General features: G+C 34.9%; 1 protein-coding gene across 49 annotated transcripts in view; it reads right to left on the bottom strand.

The window, feature by feature from the left end:
* Window positions 1-24,521, bottom strand: part of RIMS2 (regulating synaptic membrane exocytosis 2) — a 572,826-nt gene that overhangs the window by 277,200 nt on the left and 271,105 nt on the right. For all 49 annotated transcript variants that reach the window (XM_060287502.2, XM_060287509.2, XM_060287505.2 and 46 more), the window contains one exon: window positions 17,127-18,052. In XM_060287502.2, the coding sequence (XP_060143485.1) occupies window positions 17,127-18,052 (926 nt within the window). The remainder of the gene's footprint in view (window positions 1-17,126; window positions 18,053-24,521) is intronic.

Here is a 24,521-nt window from a genome sequence, read left to right as displayed (position 1 = left end):
CAGGTACATGTAAAAGTATGAGATTAGATCACTCCCTAACACCATACACAAAAATAAGCTCAAAATGGATTAAAGACCTAAATATAAGGCCAGAAACTATCAAACTCTTAGAGGAAAACATAGGCAGAACACTCTATGACATAAATCACAGCAAGATTCTTTCTGACCCACCTCCTAGAGTAATGGAAATAAAAACAAAAATAAACAAATGGGACCTAATGAAACTTCAAAGCTTTTGCACAGCAAAGGAAACCATAAACAAGACCAAAAGACAACCCTCAGAATGGGAGAAAATATTTGCAAATGAAGCAACCGACAAAGGATTAATCTCCAAAATTTACAAGCAGCTCATGCAGCTCAATAACAAAAAAACAAACAACCCAATCCAAAAATGGGCAGAAGACCTAAATAGACATTTCTCCAAAGAAGATATACAGACTGCCAACAAACACATGAAAGAATGCTCAACATCATTAATCATTAGAGAAATGCAAATCAAAACTACAATGAGATATCATCTCACACCAGTCAGAATGGCCATCATCAAAAAATCTAGAAACAATAAATGCTGGAGAGGGTGTGGAGAAAAGGGAACACTCTTGCACTGCTGGTGGGATTGTGAATTGGTTCAGCCACTATGGAGAACAGTATGGAGGTTCCTTAAAAAACTACAAATAGAACTACCATATGACCCAGCAATCCCACTACTGGGCATATACCCTGAGAAAACCGAAATTCAAAAAGAGTCATGTACCAAAATGTTCATTGCAGCTCTATTTACAATAGCCCGGAGATGGAAACAACCTAAGTGCCCATCATCGGATGAATGGATAAAGAAGATGTGGCACATATATACAATGGAATATTACTCAGCCATAAAAAGAAACGAAATTGAGCTATTTGTAATGAGGTGGATAGACCTAGAGTCTGTCATACACAGTGAAGTAAGTCAGAAAGAAAAAGACAAATACCGTATGCTAACACATATATATGGAATTTAAGGAAAAAAAATGTCATGAAGAACCTAGGGGTAAGGCAGGAATAAAGACGCAGACCTCCTAGAGAACGGACTTGAGGTTATGGGGAGGGGGAAGGGTGAGCTGTGACGGGGCGAGAGAGAGTCATGGACATATACACACTAACAAACGTAGTAAGGTAGATAGCTAGTGGGAAGCAGCCGCATGGCACAGGGATATTGGCTCGGTGCTTTGTGACAGCCTGGAGGGGTGGGATAGGGAGGGAGGGAGGGAGGGAGACGCAAGAGGGAAGACATATGGGAAAATATGTATATGTATAACTGATTCACTTTGTTATAAAGCAGAAACTAACACACCATTGTAAAGCAATTATACCCCAATAAAGATGTTTAAAAAAAATTTAAAAGAATAAAAATAACAACATAAAAAAAATAAAAAATAAAATAAATAAATAAATAAATCTAAAAAAAAAAAAAAAAAGAAATGCTTCACTATAGAGGTGATATTTAAACTGTACCTTGAGAGATGCAGTAAGATTTTACTTATTGGAGGATTTTACTTTTTTAGAGGAAAACAACTGGACAATCCTGGCAGAGAAAAGAGAATATATCAAACTACTGCTGCCAATATGAATATATATAATATATTTGGGAAATGGCAGATAGTAGATTATTAACAAGTAACCTTTTCCTAGATCTGTAATTGGATATTGTTTCATGATCTGGATCAGTAGTTCTCAACCACTATGTTGTAACACAGTTGTAAAGTGTGTCACAAGTAATGCTACTACTGATAAAGTAACATAGTTTACAAACCAATTTTTAAAATAGAGTAAATCTTAAATTAGAATAATTTCAACTTTGCATCTATATTAATGTAAATCTCAGTTAATGTCTTAAGTAAGAGGGAAAGGAAAGGAGTAAAACTACCAAAAGAAATTAGAAATTGCCCATCAGTAGGAAAGCATTAAGGCCTGAGTATGAATTATGTTTCATATTGTAAAAAATGTTTGGGAATTGTTGATCTTTATTATCAATTCACATAACTAATTTCATCAGATGTAAGACAACATTGATTGCTTTATGTATTACCAAGGGAAAAAAATAAAATGCTGCAATTCTGTCCTAATTTCGGAGATGATAAAACTGTGGGGAAAATGTGTAGATTTGATGAAATACTATACTTAATCCCAAGAGCTACTCAAAGAGAATTATGAATCAGAAGACAAGAATCAAAATCCAGGCCATGAACTGGATTATGACCTGAAGCCAATCATTTTACAAAGCGAACCATTTTGCAAAGATCCTTTCCCTTCTAATACAGTGTGATTAGTGAATAAAAGACTGATTGAATAACTATACATGATAACCTGCTATGGTACCACTACCACCCTAAGGTACTTATCCAGAATTGAGGCCTCATTTCAGGTTTTATTTAATAATAATAATGACACTTATTGAGTACTTACTCTGTGCCAGGAATTGGGATAAACACTTGAGTGGATTGTATTTTCCAAAGGTGGCTACACCATTACATACCCCATTCCACATGTTCTTCTTAAAATGTGACAATGACATCCCTCTACTGAGAGGACAATGTCTATATTCCCTCTCCTTGAACCCAGGAAGATCTAGGACCAACAGAGTGTGGTAGAAGTAACACTTCTGTCTTCTGAGGCTAGGTTTAAAAGGACAGCATGGTTTCTTCCTCAGTCTCTCTCAGGACACATACCTTGGGAGCTGTGAATCTATGTGTAAGAAATACACATATCTAGAGAAAAACACAAAACCACACTAACTAGTCGCCATGAAAATTTATAACCACTAATTCCAGGTCAGTTCTTATTGCTTCCAGGTAATTGTACTACATTTCCTTAATTCATTATCATCTCCATTCTCCTAGAAAAGAATTTCATATTTTTTCTATCCATAGAACTTTAACCTCCTCCCCTGATCCTGATTCTCAGATAATGGTCCTGCTACCTTTTCCATTTCCAGAAAAAAAGAAAAAAATTAGATGAGACATTCCACGCTAAATATGGTTTAGAACCAACCATATTTATCAAACAACATGTATCTGTTTTCTTATTTTCTGCCTTCCTTCCTATTATTATAAACACACTGCTCCTGTCCCTTTAGCAAGTCATCCCACCTACTAATGCACTAAATCCTATCATCTTTCATTACTTAAGGATAAGGTTCAAACAATTGTCCTCTCTCTCTCCAGCATCAACAAATTTCCCCTTGCTATCACTGCTATGAGAACACAGACATGCTGTCTTATCTCCTATCTTTTAAAAATCCCTCTCTCTAGCCATCAATTCCTTTTTTGTTGTTGTTCCTCTCTACAGCAAAACTCCCCAAAAGAGCTGTCTGTACTATTTCCGATTCCTTCCTTTCCTTTATTTCTTGAGCCCACTTCAGACTTCCAACTCCACCACTACACTAAAAGTGCTCCTGTCAAGGTGACCAACACGAGCAATCTGTTCCTGCATTGCTAAATCTAGTGGTTAATGATCAATCAATCCACATCGAATTTGACTCCTAAGCAACAACTGACACAATCAATACTTCTTTTTTTAACATCTTTATTGGAGTATAAGTGCTTTACAATGGTGTGTTAGTTCCTGCTGTATAACAAAGTGAATCAACTATATGTATACATATATCCCCATATCCCCTCCATCTTGCGTCTCCCTCCCACCCTGCCTATCCCACCCCTCTAGGTGGTCACAAAGCACCGAGCTGATCTCCCCTTGAAATCCTTTCTTTAGTTGGATTCTGGGATATCACTTTCCTTCTGGTTTTCCCCCTACTTCACTGGCCAGTTAGTCTCAATTTCTTTGGCTGGCTTTTTCTCATCCTCTTCTAATTGTGGGAGTATTCCCCAGGTTAATCCTGCAATCTCTTCTTTTTCCTAGAAACATACTCCCCTAGTAATCTCTTCCAGCTGCCTGGCTTTAAATATCATACATATATTGATGACTTCCAAATGTATGTATCCAAACCTAACCATGCCAGTGAGCTCCAGATTAGTATATCTGCTAGGTTACTCACCACCTCCACTAGATATCTAATAGGAAAATTGAACAATATGTACGAAACTGAATGGCTGATCCTCCCTGCACTCTCCCAAAAATCTGTGTCTGCCACAATTTCCTTGTTAATTAATGGCGACTCTTTGCTTCAATTTGCTTAGGCAAAAATCTTTGCAGTAATCCTTAACTTACTCCTCTCTTACTGTCACACCCATCTCTAAACCATCAGAAAATTCTGCTGCCTGTGCTTCCAAAATATATCCAAAATCTGACTACCTCCCTTCACTTCCACTACTACCAAGTTGGTACAAACAACCATCGTCTCTCATTAGGTATTGGATTAGCCACATAACTGGTCTCCCTGAATTCATCTTTGCCCCTCTCAAATCTGTTTTCAACACAGCATCAAAAGTACTCCTCAAAAGGTAAATGAGATGAAGTCATCTGGTTTCTCATCTCATTTAGAATGAAAGCCAAAGTTCTTGCAATGACTTACAAAGCCCTACATGATCTGGCGTCTTACTACTTCTTTGACCTCAGGAAATTTGCCTATTTTTTGTTTGTTTGTTTGTTTAACTGTTGTAGCCTCTGGCACACATAGAAGTGCCTGGAACACAAAAATTAATTGAATAAATTTGTTGATGAACTAAAATATCAAGTCGTCATTTTCACACTTCTTTATGCAGTGGCGTCTCTTTCCTAACAGAACTCCCTAATATAAAAGTGATTAAGAGCAAAATTTGGTTGAAACAAAGTGGAAGATCCCTGATAGTCACCCATGCTCTCTGACCTTCTTCAGCAGTTCCTGAAACATTACCACAGAAATCTGATGCTCTGGTTTTGGTATCAGGGTGATGGTGGCCTCATAGAATGAGTTTGGGAGTGTTCCTTCCTCTGCAATTGTTTGGAAGAGTTTGAGAAGGATTGGTGTTAGCTCTTCTGTAAATGTTTGATAGAATTCACCTGTGAAGCCATCTGGTCCTGGACTTTTGTTTGCTGGAAGATTTTTAATCACAATTTCATTACTTGTGATTAGTTTACTCATATTTTCTATTTCTTCCTGGTTCAGTCTTGGAAGGTTATACCTTTCTAAGAATTTGTCCATTTCTTCCTGGTTGTCCATTTTATTGGCACAGAGTTGCTTGTAGTAGTCTCTTATGATGCTTTGTATTTCTGCGGTGTCCATTGTAAATTACAGACCAATATCACCGATGAATATAGATGCAAAAATCCCCAACAAAATACTAGCAAACAGAATCCAACAACACATTAAAAGGATCACACACCATGATCAAGTGGGACTTATCCCAAGGATGCAAAGATTCTTCAATATACGTAAATCAATCAATGTGATGCACCATATTAACAAATTGAAGAAGAAAAGCCATATGATCATCTCAATAGATTCAGAAAAAGCTTTTGACAAAATTCAACACCTATTTATGATAAAAAACTCTCCAGAAAGTGGGCACAGAGGGAACCTAACTAAACATAATAAAGGCCATATATGACAAACCCACAGCAAACATCATTCTCAATGGTGAAAAACTGAAAGCATTTCCTCTAAGATCAGGAAAAGGACAAGGATGTCCACTCTTGCCACTATTATTCAACACAGTTTTGGAAGTCCTAGCCACAGAAATCAGAGAAGAAAAAGAAATAAAAGGAATATAAATTGGAAAAGAAGAAGTTAAACTGTCACTGTTTGCAGATGACATGATACTATACATAGAGAATCCTAAAGATGCCACCAGAAAACTACTAGAGATAATCAATGAATTTGGTAAAGTTGCAAGATACAAAATTAATGCACAGAAATCTCTTGCATTCCTATACACTAACAACGAAAGATCAGAAAGAGAAATTAAGGAAACAATCCCATTCACCATTGCAATAAAAAGAATAAAATACCTAGGAATAAACCTACCTAAGAAGGTAAAAGACCTGTACTCAGAAAACTGTAAGACACTGATGAAAGAAATTAAAGATGATACAAACAGATGGAGAGATATACCATGTTGTTGGATTGGAAGCACCAATATTGTGAAAATGTCTATACTACCCAAAGCAATCTACAGATTCAATGCAATCCCTATCAAATTACCAGTGGCATTTTTTACAGAACTAGAACAGAAAATCTTAAAATTTGTACGGAGACACAGAAGACACTGAATAGCCAAAGCAGTCTTGAGGGAAAAAAACAGAGCTGGAGGAATCAGACTCCCTGACTTCAGACTATACTACAAAGCTACAGTAATCAAGACAATATGGTACTGGCACAAAAACAGAAATATAGAACAATGGAACAGGATAGAAAGCTCAGAGGTAAACCCACGCAGCTATGGTCAAAACTAATCTATGACAAAGGAGGCAAGAATATACAATGGAGAAAAGACAGTCTCTGCAATAAGTGGTGCTGAGAAAACTGGACAATTACCTGTAAAAGAATGAAATTAGAACACTCCCTAACACCATACATAAAAATAAACTCAAAATGGATTAAAGACCTAAACGTTAAGACCAGACACAATAAAACTCTTAGAGAAAAACATAGGAAGAACACTCTTTGACATAAATCACAGCAAGATTTTTTTTTGATCCACCTCCTAGAGGAATAGAAATAAAAACAAAAATAAACAAATGGGACCTAATGAAACTTCAAAGCTTTGCACAGCAAAGGAAACTACAAACAAGATGAAAAGACAACGTCAGAATGGGAGAAAATATTTGCAAATGAATCAACGGACAAAGGATTAATCTCCAAAATATATAAACAGCTAATGCAGCTCAATATACAACCCAATCAAGAAATGGGCAGAAGACCTAAACAGATATTTCTCCAAAGAAGACATACAGGTGCCCAAGAAGCACATGAAAAGCTGCTCAACATCACTAATTATTAGAGAAATGCAAATCAAAACTACAATGAGGTATCACCTCACACCAGTTAGAATGAGCATCATCAGAAAATCTACAAACAACAAATGCTGGAGAGGGTGTGGAGAAAAGGGAACCCTCTTGCACTGTTGGTGAGAATGTAAATTGATACAGCCACTATGGAGAACAGTATGGAGATTCCTTAAAAAACTAAAAATAGAATTACCATATGACCCAGCAATCCCACTGCTGGGCATACACCCAGAGAAAACCATAATTCAAAAAGACACATGCACCCCAATGTTCATTGCAGCACTATTTACAATAGCCAGGTCATGGAAGCAACCTAAACGCCCATAGACAGATGAATGGATAAAGAAGATGTGGTAAATATATACAATGGAATATTACTCAGCCACAAAAAGGAACAAAATTGAGTTATTTGTAGTGAGGTGGATGGATCTAGAGACTGTCATACAGAGTGAAGTCAGAAAGAGAAAAACAAATATCGTATATTAACGCATATATGTGGAACCTAGAAAAGTGGTACAGATGAACCAGTTTGCAGGGCAGAAATAGAGACACATATGTAGAGAACAAATGTATGGACACCAAAGGGGGAAAGCTGGGGGTGGGTGGTGGTGGTGGTGGTGGTGGGATGAATTGGGAGATTGGGATTGACATGTATACACTAATATGTATAAAAGATAACTAATAAGAAACTGCTGTATAAAAAATAAATAAAATAAAATTCAAAACAAAGAAAAAGAAATCTGGTGCTCCATTTGGCATAGTTTTTAACACATTGAGTCTATTTTCTTTATTTTTGAGAGGAAATTAAAGACCAGAAAGTTAAATAACCTTCCTAAGATTACAATGGGATCACTGGCAAAGCCTTGAAAAGAACCTGGTGTGTGTATTTTCAACCCATCGCTCTAATATACCATATTGCTTCTCTCTAAAAAAGGATAATTAATAAACCTATCAACCACATTAGCTCCTCAAAGGCTTACTAATTTCTTAAGGAAAGGAAATGTCTTTCTTCATCTTTGCCCCCCTCCAATGTCAAGCAGTGACTGGCAAACAGTCAGTTCTCCATAAAAACTGTTCTTACTGACATAATTGTTATACACCAATGTGTAGAATGACCACCTATCCCCATCCGATACCTGCTTTGTTCTCTTGGAAAATTCTATTCAACCTTCAAAACTCAATGCACATAGCAACTCCTCTGTAAAGTCCTTCCTGATAAGTCAAGGTAGAATTATCGATACCTTCTCTAAATTACATCGATGTCTCGTATTAAATTATTTCATATCTAACATATTGTATTCCTCTTGTTTGCTTACATGCATCTCTCTCGAGCAGAGATCACGCTGTGCTCATCTTACACATAACACTTAGCACAGCATAAGGCACACAATAGGCATGAAATACATTTTTTTCCTACTGATTAAACAGAATTTCAGAGTGAGGTTTGAGAAAATATCGGTATTATAATCTGTATCTTATGGAAGTTTAAGCAGAAATATGCTTTCTTTCACGTCACCACATGTTTCATGAGTTAAGCTAGATTCTTACCAAACTCATCATATCTGAAACCTAACAGTTATTTCTCTTTAATGACTTTTGCATTATTAATTAATTCTAATTTTCATTTCTCTTCTGCTAATCTTTACTTAGCATTTATAATTTGAATATCAATCATTTGATTTGGGTCTTCACTCTTACAAATATTTTTAAAATCATGTTTATACAATTTTTAACTACTGGAAACCACTACAAAATAGAATAAAATCAGGAAAAAATATTAGCAAATGGTAAGCATGCTTTCCTAAATCAATATATTTTCATAATAAGACAATGAGTTTTAATGGTCTCTATCAGTTATAATTCATAAAACTAAATAACTATGTTATACTTTTTTCTGAACAAATTTAAAAGCTTTCCAACACCTAAAGCAGTCAAGGCTACTATTAATAAATAGCATGTAAATTCAAACATAGAATGGTGGCATTATGTACTTCTAATACTAGTTACTTAATATAATTCAAATTGTGTGCGGTAATCAAGCTGATATTAAAAGTCTTGTGTCATGGGGAAATTCACACTTAAATACAATCTTAATTTCATATAAAGTCTACCAAAAGGGAATCTGCAGGGGAGGGGGTGAAGGGGAATGGGTATTTGGTTGTACAACATATTTTCCTTTTCTGTGAGTTCTCAAGGTAGCCTACTATTAAACAAAAAGTACCTACACTAGCCCTTCTAATTTTCTAGCGTTAGAAGTATTTAATTAATAGAATCTGTTCCTCGATATGTGATTTGAACAAAATAGATTTATATTATAAAGGTAGGTTGGATTAAAAGAAAAGGATACACAATTTACGAGACTACCTGAAATATAACAAATCTTGACTGAAGGCACCACACAAAAGTGTCAAGTGCATGAAGTGGGGGTAGATAACAGAGGAGCAAAAGAGAAAGAGATGGGGAACAGGAAAGCCTCAGTGGGAAGCAGAGAGATACAGAGAAAAAGAGGAAGGACAGAGAGGGAGACAGAGCACATGGTGGGGGCATATGAACCAGCTCAGCAAAAGGGTAATAAAAGAAGCAAAGTGCAATGACAAGTAATTTTTCCAAATATAGGTAAGTATAACTGGATCACAGAAACAACTGCAGTTGTCTCAAAATAAATTAGATGAAGACTATTTAGCCAGCATTTAGTTTATTTTTGTTTACTATTTCATTCAAATAAATCTGTCAAAGTGAATGTCAAACTTCTCAATCAATAGAAGTTAACCAATGGTCAGAATATACTATTGATACCTACATTTGAATATACTTGCCTGGCCTGTAATTCAAAATCAAAGTTGTCTTATTTAAAGATGGTACACATTTTCACTACAAATAAATGTATTCCAATATAGCAGTTTGGTAATATCAACACCACAAGTGCATTCATTTCAGTTTTTAATAAATAAGCAGAAAAGGGAAAAATTTTATACAGCATACCTTAAAAAGCATTTATTATTTTATATAATATTTGCAAACGAATATGTGAATCAGAGATCTTAATTCATTAATGTTACTGATATTTTGGAGACGAAAAGTTTCCTTTTGAAATTTTTATTTTGTGCTAGTGGCCATTTTACACTATAATGCAATTCCTCTTTTGTGCAGAGTAGCATTGCATATGACAGAAAATAAAGATAAATCAACTAGGAGACTGCTTGCTATATTTTGATATCAACATTTTTAAAAAATGTTTTGCATCTATTGGATATAGTAATCACTTAAGTAGCCTGTCAGAAGTTTTCTCAAGTAATGAATTGTCCTATTAGATTCCATTAAAATGTTAGTCTTGAGAAACTTCCTGAAAGGACTGTTACAAGTTAAATGCTTATTTCCAGCTTGTAAAGATTCTGGGAGGCTATGTGATCTGGGTAAGGTATGCATATCAAACGGAGATAGTAAATGAATGACTAGTTTAATTTTATTTGAATTTTAATGCAAATATAAAGATGAAGCATAAAGCATAAAAAAAGTCAACACCCTAGAAAATTTGATGGTGTTGTGAGGAAAATGTTATGGGGAAATGAATGTTGTTATAAAGTAAATAAAGGGTTTTTTTCACATTTTTTAGGCATTAAGCATGACCTACCTAATGCATAAGATTATATTCACAATATTTTTTGATACGTACTCTGAGAGTGCATGGCGGATGATCACTAAAGATGGAATACAGTTAAGACAACTTAGTTAACCGTTTCCTTTTATCATTTTTATTACATAAACATTATGGCCATACTAATGAAATTCTACTTAAAAATTTTTTTTACAAACTGTTGCCCCCCAAACTTCTAATTTATCCTTATTTCTTTCTAGTTCCATATGCATATCTCATTTTAACATAGCAGATATAACTTTTAATTCAGCTTCTAAAATAAGTTTACATTATAGCCTGGATAATCTTCCTTGCTACCATAGCCTCCATAATTATCAAAACTTCAAATAGACTTCTCCAGTTTTGCACTATTATAACCCTTACAATGAACACTTTTGTCAGGCATAATTGGTTCTCTACCCAACAATTACTTCCTATCCCCTTAGAACTATGAACTCTAAGCCAATCTTGATAATTCTAACTCCATTGCTAGCGATTAGTTAGGAACTGGCATGAGTAACAATTATGGCCCAAAAAACACATGAAGAAGTATACAGAGGAGGCTTCTAGAAAAGTTTCTCTCAGTTTCAAATGGGTATTTGAGTACAGGATGCTTAAAATTGTTATATCCCTCTTGTAAACACAAGGGGACAATACTCAGAACAAAATCTTAGTGGATGTTGTTGTATACCACCCGTATGAACCCCTCAGAACTGCACTAATTCCTCAAGCTGCCCCCAAGTGTTGCATGCTCAGTGCTCATAGCTGAGTCCTTTACCCAAGAAGTTATGCTCCCTCCCCAGGGGACAGCCATATGGAGCCCTCCTGGCCCCTGCCTCAGTTAGGTCATCTCTGAAGATCTACACCAGCTTCAAACTCCTGTGGGATTGGTTGAGGTATCTGTTCACAATTTAACTTCCTCTTCAAAGTCTTTCTGCCCTTATTCCCTCACAGGTGTTGTTACTAATTTATCAAGTTCTAACAGTGGTAATTACAGCAGTCCCCAAACAGACAGATTTGGCATTTGGAAGAACTAATATTCCTTGGCCTGTGGGATTAAGGACTATCATAATGGGGACTACCCTGGCGGTCCAGTGGTTAGGACTCCACACTTCCACTGCAGGGAGCACGGGTTCGATCCCTGGTCGGGGAACTAAGATCCCGCATGCCGCATGGTGCGGCCTAAAAAACAAACAAATAAACAAAAACTATCGTAATGGGCCAACTGGAAACCTCTGAAAATACCCTCCCCAACTGGTAAAGATTAAATAAAAAATAAGGATGCATCATCCTGCATCCTTATTTTTTATTTAACACATTACATCCCTGTTTTATTTCATTTTATATTTTATTGAAGTATAATTGACTTGCAATATTGTATTAGTTTCAGGTGCACAACATAGTGATTCAATATTTTTATATATTACAAAATGATCAACACAGTAAGTCTCATTACCATCTGTCACCATATAAAATTATTACAGTATTTTTGACTATACTCCACATAACACTCTATGAAGAAGAAAATTACACAACTGAACCCTGCCTGAGTTCCAGACTCACAAAATCATGACAAAGGAAGAACTTCTGGCTCAGTGGCTTGTACTGTCAACTAGTTCTTGGTACAAAAAACCAAGTAGAAGCTTGGATGAAATTGTCAAGAACAACAATTGCATGGCTGTGGAAATCAAACAAAGCTACATTAAAAAATTGAGAAAAATGCTAGAGTTTCAGAAAATAACAACAGAAGTCTGTTACCTTCTTACCTGGAGCTGCTCCCACAGCCCCCTTCTGGTATACATACATAAAGGATCAATAGTTTCAGCAGCACAAGGCTGGCTGGGAAAACCAGCAGCTTTGCTACTTGACTTGGGGTGGGGTGAAAACCCATGGCTCTGTCAGCTAGAAGAAGCAAACCCAATAGGAAAGAAAGAGAGAACCAGCAGCTTAGCTAGCCTCAGATTGCAGTCGCACATACGGTGAAGAGCAGACCAGCCAGAATTTGACAGGGAAGCCCTGGAAATGAGAAACCCACAGAAAGAAAACTTGATAAACTCTCCACACATATCATATTGACTAGGAAATTATACCATGTTCAGGGTAGATCCTGAGATATTCCGGTAAAAAGTAAAATCCAAGCAAGTGACTTGAAAACTAGCTGAACTCCGAATGTGTCCCCAACACTACACACAGATTGATTAGCAGAGGGTGAAAGCCTTAAAAGCTGAGAATATTTGATCACAATTTCTGTCCAAATCTCTAGCTGGCAATTAGACTATGCAGACACAGCAGCGACCCATCGGAAGGTAAGCCTCTTATCACCAGAAAAAACTGCAATGACATATGCAAAGTACTGAGAGAGGGGAAAAAACTCTGTCAACCAAGAATCCTATATCCAAAGAAATTATTCTCCAAAAATAAAGGTGAAATTTTAAAACTTTCCCAGATTAAAGCAAAACAAAAATAGGCATATGTCTTTTATACCACAGGATCCAAGTACCTAGCTTAGTGGCTGGAACTGGCTCCTTAAATTTGCTGAATCAAATATATAAAAAGATATAATGTATTGTCACTTATTATTTCTTTGAAAAAATACATAAAGTTTAAAATTAGAAACACATATTTCCTGTTTCCTCAGTAAAATTTGGAGACTTGCCCCCTCTACTATCTCAAGAATAGGATATGAGGCCCAAATTCTAGGTTAATCAAAACCTAGGTATCCTTAATAACAAAGCAAAGGGCAATGGTCCCATGGGAAATAAAGTTTTTCTTTAAAAAATTCTCAACATGTATAGAGTAGGATATGCTGATATAAAGTGGCTTTTACAATCATCTGTAAGAAAAAAATTTAAACTTGATTGAACTGCTGACTCTTTGAACATTGTGTGCACATTCACGCATGCACACACACACTTTTGAATATGTGTACTACTGTGTAAAATATAATCATATCTATTTTTTAAAATTTTTTAATTTAATTTATTTTTTTTACAGTAGGTTCTTATTAGTTATCCATTTTATACACATCAGTGTATACATGTCACTCCCAATCTCCCAATGCATCCCACCACCACCACCCGCCCCCCGCCACTTTCCCCCCTTGGTGTCCATATGTTTGTTCTCTACATCTGTGTCTCTATTTCTGCCCTGCAAACCGGTTCATCTGTACCATTTTTCTAGGTTCTACATATATAATCATATCTAAAATGCATTTGGTTTGAAGAGACTGAAATGTATTCCATTCATACTCATTTATTCTAAACCTAGAATTTTAGCATCCTTTTGTTCTCTTTTAGTTTCCTTTTTTTGATGTCCTTCATCTTACATACAGTCTAACTTTTCTTATCATCTTGATCATTCATTAAAGTTCACAGTTTTCATGATCTTACTATTTTTTTCAACAATCCATTCCATGAATTAAGGTAATTATATATTTCAAGACTTGGACAAAAGTATCAGGAGCATCTTAGATCCCTATGAAATGAAACCTTCACTTATATTTAATTAGATCCTCTGTTGAAAGAGTTAACAACATTCTTGCACTCTAGGATTCCATGCTTATTGTGTCAGGCTGACTTTATTTGCTCCTGAAAGAGATCTTTACCAACCTAAGCCCTACAAAAAGAGGCAGATAAGCAGTACCAGGGAGAATGGGGTTAAGGATGGCAATAATTTGAGCTGCCCTTTTGCTTTGAAACACATCTCCCCATATCCCAAGTAATTCCTCAAGAAGCCCTTCTCATGGATACATCCTAGAAAGGAAAACAGACAGCTCCAAGATCAAGCTAACAAAAACAAAATTCCATCCTACGTACAATTTTCTTGGATGAGTCAGCTAGCATAAATGCAGTCAAATTTTCAGCACAGTTCTTACTCCTGTTCCACAAAGCTGCAATTCTAGGGTGATAGGAAATGCTTTCATAGTTCATGTTTCATACTCTAGTACTATAATTATTGATATTTAATATCTTTTAGTTGAATGATATAAAGAATGAATGAATCTACTGTATACTTCTCAAAATACTGAAATAGACTTAGACCCAACTTTTATGCTATTTCAATGCTTTTATAAGTCAAATAAAATTGGTTTGTAAAACATTTGTAACACCATTAGGGTATTTGCTCTGATATGCCTCTTACCAATTAATAGCAATATGTCCTTCACAAAGCTTTGTATTTTTCTATACATTGAACCAATTTCATCATTAAAATTTTAAAGCTATTCTAAATAGCAATATCTAGGCATCATCTACTATATTCTAGTTCAATTTAACAGAGACTTCAATGTAAGTTAAAGGTTAACATTTCCTATTTACCATACTAACTTCAACAACTAGTCTATAATTTAACTCTGCTTTTAATTTTTCATGCAGCTAGCTAAACACCCTCTCAAATATCCCACAAACTGAAATCTGAAATATTTCTCCCTTGATATATACTAGATATGTTTCTTGGATACTAAGTTTTCCATTAAAAACAATCCTTTTTCTTTTTTCTTTTAATTTTTTTCTTTTTTATTTTTTTAACATCTTTATTGGGGTATAATTGCTTTACGATGGTGTGTTAGTTTCTGCTTTATAACAAAGTGAATCAGTTATACATATACATATGTTCCCATATGTCTTCCCTCTTGCATCTCCCTCCCTCCCACCCTCCCTATCCCACCCCTCCAGGCTGTCACAAAGCACCGAGCCAATATCCCTGTGCCATGCGGCTGCTTCCCACTAGCTGTCTACCTTACTACGTTTGTTAGTGTGTATATGTCCATGACTCTCTCTCAATCCTTTTTCTTTAGGCAAATGCTTAACATAGTGTTTTATCCATAATTAACAAGGAAATATTTTTGCAACTAGAAGGAATTACTATCTTAAACATTTTACATGTTGCAATTTATCAAGAAACAAAAAACTCTCCTTTATTCCTATTTGTAAATCTACCTTCTGGCTATGCACTTACAAATTAATTTTGAGTTAGTTTAGCTTCTTAATATGCTTAGATATCTATCAGGTGTATTGTGGTATTCACCAAAATAAATTACAGAAATATTATAAAGTTAAAAAAAAAATAAAAACATGAGAAGTATACAGTTAAATATTCAACTGATTTGGGGATGAATAAAGAGTTTCTAGGGTTAAAAGGAATGGGAAAAAATCACCAAATATGCAAAGACTTAGCTATACTAAATTCAGTATTTCCAAATGACCAAAGAAAATTAGTAGCTAAACATCAAAATGGGAAATACATTTGGAACAGATGACAGTTAAATGGGTTAAATTCTAACCATACAAAAATATCTTATAAACCAATAAGAGCAAAACTAATTAATACCCAATAGGACAATGGGTAGAAGAAATAAAAGCAATAAACAAGACAATTCATAGAAGAATATATCAAACACCAATAAACATACAAAACATTCATCTTCACAATAAAATTCAAATTAAAATGACAGACACTATTTTTTTTTTTTGCGGTACGCAGGCCTCTCACTGCTGTGGCCTCTCCCATTGCGGAGCACAGGCTCCAGATGCATAGGCTCAGTGGCCATGGCTCACGGGCCCAGCCGCTCTGCGGTATGTGGGATCTTCCCAGACCGGGGCACGAACCCGTGTCCCCTGCATCGGCAGGCGGACTCTCAAGCACTGTGCCACCAGGGAAGCCCGACAGATACTATTTTTTGTGGTCTATTCAAATGGCAAAAATGTGGTTTATCAAGACTGAAAACTCAAGCACATCTGACAGGAGAATGGAGTGTTATAATCTTTCTGGAGAGCAGGTTGGTAATCTGAATTAAAAGTTTAAAAGAATCAAAGCACAAATATGTATTTGTGAAATACTCAGAAAACAGGCAAAAAATTATGTATAAAGATAGCCATTATAATATTATTTATACCAGCCACTGGAAGCAACTGCAATGACCCCAGATAGATGAATAGTTTGTGGTACAGCCTTATGATAGAACATCAGTGCAGCCATTTAAAACATTTCTGAAGAACATCTAAAGGCTTGGAGAAAAGTTAATGGTATGATATCAACTGAAAAAAATCAGAATACAAAATTATATAGTATGATACCAATTTTGTAGATTTGTAAAATACACATGCATTGGAAAAAGGGAAGAAAATACAACAAAATATTAGCAATAGCTATATATGGGGGAAAGGATTGTGGATAGCTTGTATTTCATTCTTTACACTGAGCAATTTTTCAGATGTTCTATAGTAAACATATTGCTCCTTTTAAACGGAAACACACAAAAAATGGTATTTTTACAACTACAGCTAATAGGTATTTTTAAATATGCCATCAAGTGATGCAAGAACATTTTCAGAAACAAAGCAAAAAGCAATTCTTAAAAATGTCAGTAGACTTTTCTACTACATGAATTACCGAAAATATTCACTTTTTATAACTTGAAATTTTCTTCACATAACCAGCATCATTAAAGAACTTAAAAGTAAAAGTAGAAATGTCTAACAATTAAATGTCTACTCAGAAATACAACCTAAAAAGAAAACCCTTATCTAATGAATTACAGGAAAATGTGTGATTAGAATATAGTGCTTACCTTTTTCACTTACACTTTCACTTTCAATCTCAACATCATCGCAACTTGTATATTCCGGCGTAGAAGCTAATTCCTCCTCTGAACTGCTCAATGAAACCTGGCGCATTTTACCTCCTTTCTTTGATTTATGAGGCTTTGGTGGTGGAGGTCTCACTGACTCTGACTGGTCAGAACTGAGAGAATCGTTCCTTAACATTGTTTCCATTTTTTCACGTTTTGTTTTCCTTACAGCAGAGCTAGGATCTAAGTGCTGTTGTTTCCTTAGCGAGTCAGTACGTCTCATGTCTGGTCTATCAATGGGTATTGGACTCCTCCGGGGGGTAGGAGGACTATGGTTTGTGGTCCTTTGTGGATAAGAACTTGGTCCCTGAGCCTCTCGAGTTCTTTCCATTGAATAAGATCGCTGATTTTCCATGGCAGCTCTACGTTCAGATACAGATCTTTGCCTTGATGGTCGTTCCATCCTTAGCATAGAAATCCTGGAGTCTTCCAGTTCAGCATTTGCTAAAGAAACATCACTGTGCCTTCTCTCATGCCTGGCTCGTGACACTTCAGCATGGATACGCATTTGTTCTTCATAGGGCTGTGGCTTTACTGGATAACGGGCCAAATTCGGATCACTTCGATAGCGTGCCTGGTATTCCTCCTCTCTCCTTTGTCTTTCATATTCATCTCTGCTCTCTGCATCCTCATCATCTACAATATATTCTTTGGAATGTCTATGACTTCTCCTGTTGGAGTCCCTATAATTTATATGATCAGACTCTTCATAAAACTGAGGTTCACGTTGAGACCTCCTATCAGCATAATCTGATGGAGATCTAGGCATCGCGCTGTCCGAAGTAGCATACTGTGAATATTCTTCTCTTTCTTCCCTTTGGTCGTATCTTCTATTCTGATCTCTGGACACTGATGGACTTCGTTTCCTAAGTAACCAAAGAAAAAGAATGAGGAAAAGAGAAGAATTTAGGCAATTTCACATTTTACTGATTCACTGGCAGGTTGATGGATAAATTCAAATACTTCTTTTGCTCCTTTTTTTAAAATTTCATTTAAAAATCAGACCATAACAAAAGTTTTACTAATATTCATTTTATTCAGTTCAAATAGGAAATTTAAAAAGTACTTTTAATATGCTTCTTAAATGCCTGGCACGCCCATATGGAATATACATTGGTCCTGAAATTAGATAATCAACATCATACTCTACTGCAGCAAAAGAACTTTTATTCTAATTTCTTTGCTTGGCTCAATACACTGAAGCTATCTCCCAATTGTTATTCAGAAGCTTAGAAAAATTCCATCTTCCTTTCTCTCCATTCCTGACACCTTGATTTCATAGTCACTTGAAAACGTGATGAAGCCAAACTGATCCAGCTCAAGAGTTGAATGCTTTCAACTGAAACTAAGGGCTGGCTCTTAAAAATCATTTTTCATTCAACATCTACCTAGATCACTCCTAGTATCAGTTCATCTAAATCTTCATCTTATCATTATATCTCCAATCCTTTACTGCTCTAACTTGAGATAATCAATTTAAATAAATACCAACTATAATGATTTGTTCATTTAAAAAAGAAGTCAGAAAGATCTGCTATTTTTATTCCATCTTCATTAAATTAAGGCCAGCTCCACGACACTTCTCTGTCTTCACAGCTGACTCCTAATATGTCCTTACAGACCCAGAAGAAGAGAGTGTTTGTTAAGTTTTCAACGTGCCCCTCTAACACCAGTACAATCTGGTAGAACTTGCAATCACATATCATACTCTTTGCCAACAAAATATTCATGCTGTCCTCTTCTCTGGCACAAACTCAGATAATGGCAATCACTAGCCACAAGAAGCAATGGAACTGGAATCCTGAAGATGACAGAAAAGGTTTAGAATAACTGTTACAGAGATTTTGCCAGGACAAGTGAAATAGTGGGGTCAGATGAAGTTAAAGATGACCAAGATTAGATAGCTCAGTTGAGAATTTCTTAGACAATATTTTCTTGATTCCAAAAGAAAGAGCAGAGAAAGGATACACATGGAGTGACCCAACCCAGCAGCAGCATCATTCTCCTCTCAATCCTCTTTTGTATCACCTAGTCCCTTTCCCCCATATCTGGAATGCAGTCTGCTAATGCATCAGTTAGGGTTCCTTAACAGAAACAAAAGCCACTCTAGGTTTTCCAGGGAGTCAGGGTCTCAATCTAGAAATCAAAACTACACAACTGTTGAACCTGCTAAGGAATGAAGGTCAGAGAAGATAATGCTGTTCTTAGCCTGGAGAACCAAAGACAGGGTTCTCAAAATGGTCATTAGGAAACTGCTGTGAATTCGAAAAGTCTTGAGGAATTTGCCACCAATTACCTCAGCTGCCTACAGCATTAGGGTGGTCAATTAAAAGGAGTTTCATCTAGGAGCCACTAAGACTTTCACATCTGCCTATCTGCCTGCCAACAACTCTGCTTGACAATTACGGTTTCTATAACTCTTCTACCTTTCAAATCTCACACACGTGCATTGCTAGGGCTGACTCTAACCTAGAGCCATAAAGGGAAAAGTATTGCAGTAAATGAAGGAGCTGGCCTGTTCCCTTAAATGTTTTATGATTAAGCAAGTGTATGCGCTTTTTGTTTTTACATTTACATATAAAACATTTAGGACTTAATTACAAATCTTTTAGGTTCCAATTGTTACATAATACCATAGATTCCTACAGTTTAAAATATACAATCAAAACAAAGCACTCAAAATAAATTATACAGTATTAACCTACACAATATCCTATTTATGTGTCTGTTATGCATAATTCATTTTACTTTTTGTCATTATTTTTATACATATGAATAAAGAAAAAATACTCTAGTATGGTAGCAATGTATCATGAAAAGAACACTAGAGTTAAGGGATCTGGGTTTCTTAGTCCTACTTCTGCTATTAACCAGTTACTTGAACCTATAAAGCCATTTAATCTTTGAGAGTCTGTGCTTTAAAGTGAGAGACATAGATTATACACATTAACTCAAATATTATTTTAACAAATATGTATTAGGTAAGAACTAAATGCCGCACACTATAATATAGATTAGGAATACAGGAATGATTAAGAGATGACCCTTATAAGAAGCTGAATGATTCTAAAACCTTCTTTCATTTCTTAGAGATTATGATCTTATGATATTGATACCACAACTTCATCAAGTTAATATGCCTAAATGAAAGCTTAAAGCATCGCCAAAAATAAGGATGCTCTTATCAAGATGTAATTAACTAACTAGTGCCAATTTTCAATATACTCACATCTCATTAACTAGCTACTTAGTACTAACTATACTAAAAATATATATACTAAGTGAGAATTTCTCTAGGGAACTCTAAAGAATAAGCAATTAAATTAGTTCCTTCTCAAACTGACCATCTAACATCCATTAGATTAGATGTAGAATTTATGTTAGGAATTCAAATTCATTTCAGTATGTTTAAAATAATATAACAAGTTTTTTCAATCTAAGTTAATAAATATATTTTCTCTAAAAATGTGTTATTCATAAATCTAATTTAATATAAACAAATTGATACTGTTTCAAGAGTAAGGCTAGTGTTTCTCAGATTTATATGGTACATAAGAAAAGAATTTTTTTAATTTCATTTAGAGATTGCTTAATAAAATAAATTTTAATTTCCTTAAAATTCAGTGTGGACTGAATAAGAAATTTTATAGCTATATATAAGCATATGAATTTTGGAAACATAATAAAAAAGGAAGTAAAATGTGATTTGCTAAATGAAAGCAGTATTATTTCATTACAATAGGCCAGTAAGAGCAGCTCATCAGCTAGAGCTCACTTTTGTGCCTTTGTGTTTCCCCAGCATATTACTACTCATCCTACAGACAATTACCTAACTAGTGTTCTGTACTGTCCACTAGACTTCAAATTTTGAACCAGAAAGGGCTATGTCTAACACACCTTTGTACCTCCAGTATTTATTCAGTCACTCAACAAATATTTATTTAGTGCTTACTATGGGCCAGGTATGATTCTGGTTGCTGGAAATGCAACAGAAAAATGACACATAAGGTCTCAGCCCTCAAGAAGTTCTTTCTAGTAGGGAAGACAGACAGTAAGCATATAAACAAATTAAGGTAATTTCATATAGTAATAAGTCCTATAGAAGAAAACTGAAACAGGGTAAAATTACAAAAAGTGACTGAGTGAAGCTACTTTCAATAAGGAAGTTCTTTCTAAAAAAGTACATTTGAACTAAGACCTGAAGAGCATAGTTACATGATATGTAGCCCATTTATATAAAACATACAGCTTTGCTGGAGAAGTTTTGGGTATTCTCATTAAGTTACTATTCTTTTCTTTCCCTTATTATTATTTTTTTTTACTCAAAGCTGTTTTATAAAATATAAATTTACTGAATTCTTAATTGTTATTTTATTGAATCTAGGATTTTCCAGGGTAGTTCATCTCTAGAACCCATCTAAAAGCAGTCCACTAAGCCTTTTCCACATGCTCCTCCCTTTCAAAAGATTTCATGCTCCCAAATGAGTAAACTGTAATTTACCATATCTGGTAAATACTTCATTATATTTTATTTCAGTTGAAAGTCAAAAGAAAAACAAGCAGACTAAATCAGAATGAATGGACACTGGTTTTACAATATTACCAAAAATACTTACATGCCTAAGATTGTTAATACAAATTAATCTCTAAAATGTGGAACTTAAAGCCATACAAGAAAGTGAAGTAAAAAATTTCAGAAAATGTTCAGGGAAAAATTGGATATTTTGAAGGACGGTCAACTTAATGATGTCCTTCTTCCTCACTGCACTTCTTCCCTAGGTAATCTGACCCATTTCTATCCAGAAATGTCTATAATACTCCTTAAATGTTAAGTTTCAAGAGAACAGGCAACCTGGGTCTAAGGAGGATGGCAGATAGTAGGTGCTCAATCTTCTGAATTAAAGAACCAACCGATTAATTCTCCCTTAGATTATCTCTACTTTTCATGGCTTGCTCTCTTTTTCTGTACTCAAACCCACTGATGTGCTAAAATAGTCTAGATCTTCTCTTTCCCCTACTACTCCCATGGCAGTAATAGGGCCTCAAGTGCAATGAAGAAACTACTTTTATTAGTAGTGTAATTTAGCTCTATTGTATGTTAATTTGGCTTTTGTTGAACTTCAGACTATTGTTTATAAAATGACTTCTTTGCCAAAAATTTATTTTGAGTGTCAATCCCTTTAGAACTAAACATTTAGAAAAAATCTCTTTGTAAATTAGGGATTTCTAGTAATACATTTAACATCATGCTGGGTATGGACAGAAATGGGGAGAAAAAAAGCAACACTTCATTCCTGAGGAATTAACATAAATTTTTGAAAGTAAGTAGGGTAAAAGTGAATATAGTGAACCTTTATAACACAGGAAATATATATTCCATTGTATTGATAAATAAAAATATTCATTATACAGTTCAATTCTAAAAGAAATTCTATTATTAATTAGACCTTAGTAAGCTATTTAAGTGCTTTTTAAAGATCATACCTTAGGAAAACTGAATCCAATATTAAATCCAGCAATCACTTTGTTCTAGAGATTATAAAATTTGCCTGAAGCATGTGAATCAGACTGTAGATGCTGATTTGTACTGGATTTAAGTAAAAATAGAACACTGGTCATGATTTCTGAAATTGGGATGACTATTGTCACTGTTCCTTAACATAATTTCTGAAATTGGGATGACTATTGTCACTGTTACTTAACTCTATGCTTTCAGGTAGAGTACTTGATAGTATATTTATTAAAGCCATGTTAGAAGCAAGGCAAGATTTTATTCTAAGAATACTCTTACCAAACAATGATGAATCTGCTATCAGTTATTCTAAAATATTCAAATACTCATCAAAACAATTTTTACCAGTCATATCATTAATTATTTCATATATACTTTCTTAAACTTAAAATTGCTATATATCTTAGATACTATATTATTTCAGAAACTGAAGAAAATCCATGAAAATATAAGTACTATATCGCTAACCTTTATTTTCCCTACTGGCCTTTATAAGTAGGCCCTAGCATTTATTATTATCAAATGGAAAACATTTAATATGAAAAAGAATATAGTGATAATCTGTACACTTCTCTGGACAATCATAAAGCATTTAACAGTATTTAACCCATAAATTTTAATTCAGAAGAATGTAGCAATTCATCTAAGATGTTATATTTCACTTAATCCTTCAAAGACCCTTAGAAATTAAAAGGCAGAATCCAGAATTATGACTTTTTTAGAATAAAATGTATTTGTGACATTATGTAGTGCCTTAATTTTCACTCCTATTCATCAATCGCTAGTTCTAATATATAACAATATCAGTATTATATTCACTTTGTATTTACCTAATATCTGTTCATCTTACTTCTCTTTATTAAAACCTAGGTTGCTACAATTATTTTCTCTTTCACCATATTATAGTGGTCTTAACTGGAACTAGTTTATAGAAAAATCACATAAAGAAATGTCCTAAATCTATTATTATTATTATTATTTTTACTTTTGGCTGTGTTGGGTCTTTGTTGCTGTCCGCAAGCTTTCTTTAGTTGCAGTGAGCGGGCTTCTCATTGCGGTAGCTTCTCTTCTTGCAGAGCACAGGCTCTAGGTGCACAGGCTCCAGTAGTTGTGGCTTGCGGGCTCTAGAGCGCAGACTTAGTAGTTGTGGTGCATGGGCTTAGTGGCTTCGCCGCACGTGGGGTCTTCCCCAACCAGGGCTCGAACCTGTGTCCCCTGCGTTGGCAGGCAGATTCTTAACCACTGCCCCACCAGGGAAGCCCCTAAATCTACTTTAATCAGTAGCATTTCTTGTTCACTGCTTATAAGTTTTTTGTCATATGGACTAATTATTCAATCTATTTCTAAATATTCTAGCTGTATATTCACACCCACTCCATTATAAATGTCTGATTAGGCATAATAGGTTGAGCAAGAAACTCTACCAATTAGTCTCTTTAAAATTCCATGTCTAAAAATCATATTGACTGATAGAGAAACTCCAAATTAAAAGATTCTTTCCCAATTAAAGCCACTTTTGACAATTTCCCAAAGGCAGTCTCAATTTATATACTGTATACTAATTCATGATGTTTTTAATATTAGTTTCTATTTTAATATTTACAATCTTTAACATCCTATGTGTTTGTGTTATTATACTACCTAGAATACTGACCATATATACTATAAAATAATCATCAAGTTTCTGAAAATATAATCCAGTAAACATTTGAAAACATTTACAAGGACAGTGAAAGGTTACGTGGAAACTTAAGTTTTAATATTCATATATTTTTAACTCTTAAGACTTATGCAATTTTTAAGAATCATAATGACAATGAGAG

Source organism: Globicephala melas, chromosome 17, assembly GCF_963455315.2.
Source record: "Globicephala melas chromosome 17, mGloMel1.2, whole genome shotgun sequence".
NCBI classification, from domain to species: domain Eukaryota; kingdom Metazoa; phylum Chordata; class Mammalia; order Artiodactyla; family Delphinidae; genus Globicephala; species Globicephala melas.
The sequence above is the reverse complement of the archived record's forward strand: the minus strand, read 5'-3'. Positions and strand labels throughout refer to the sequence as shown.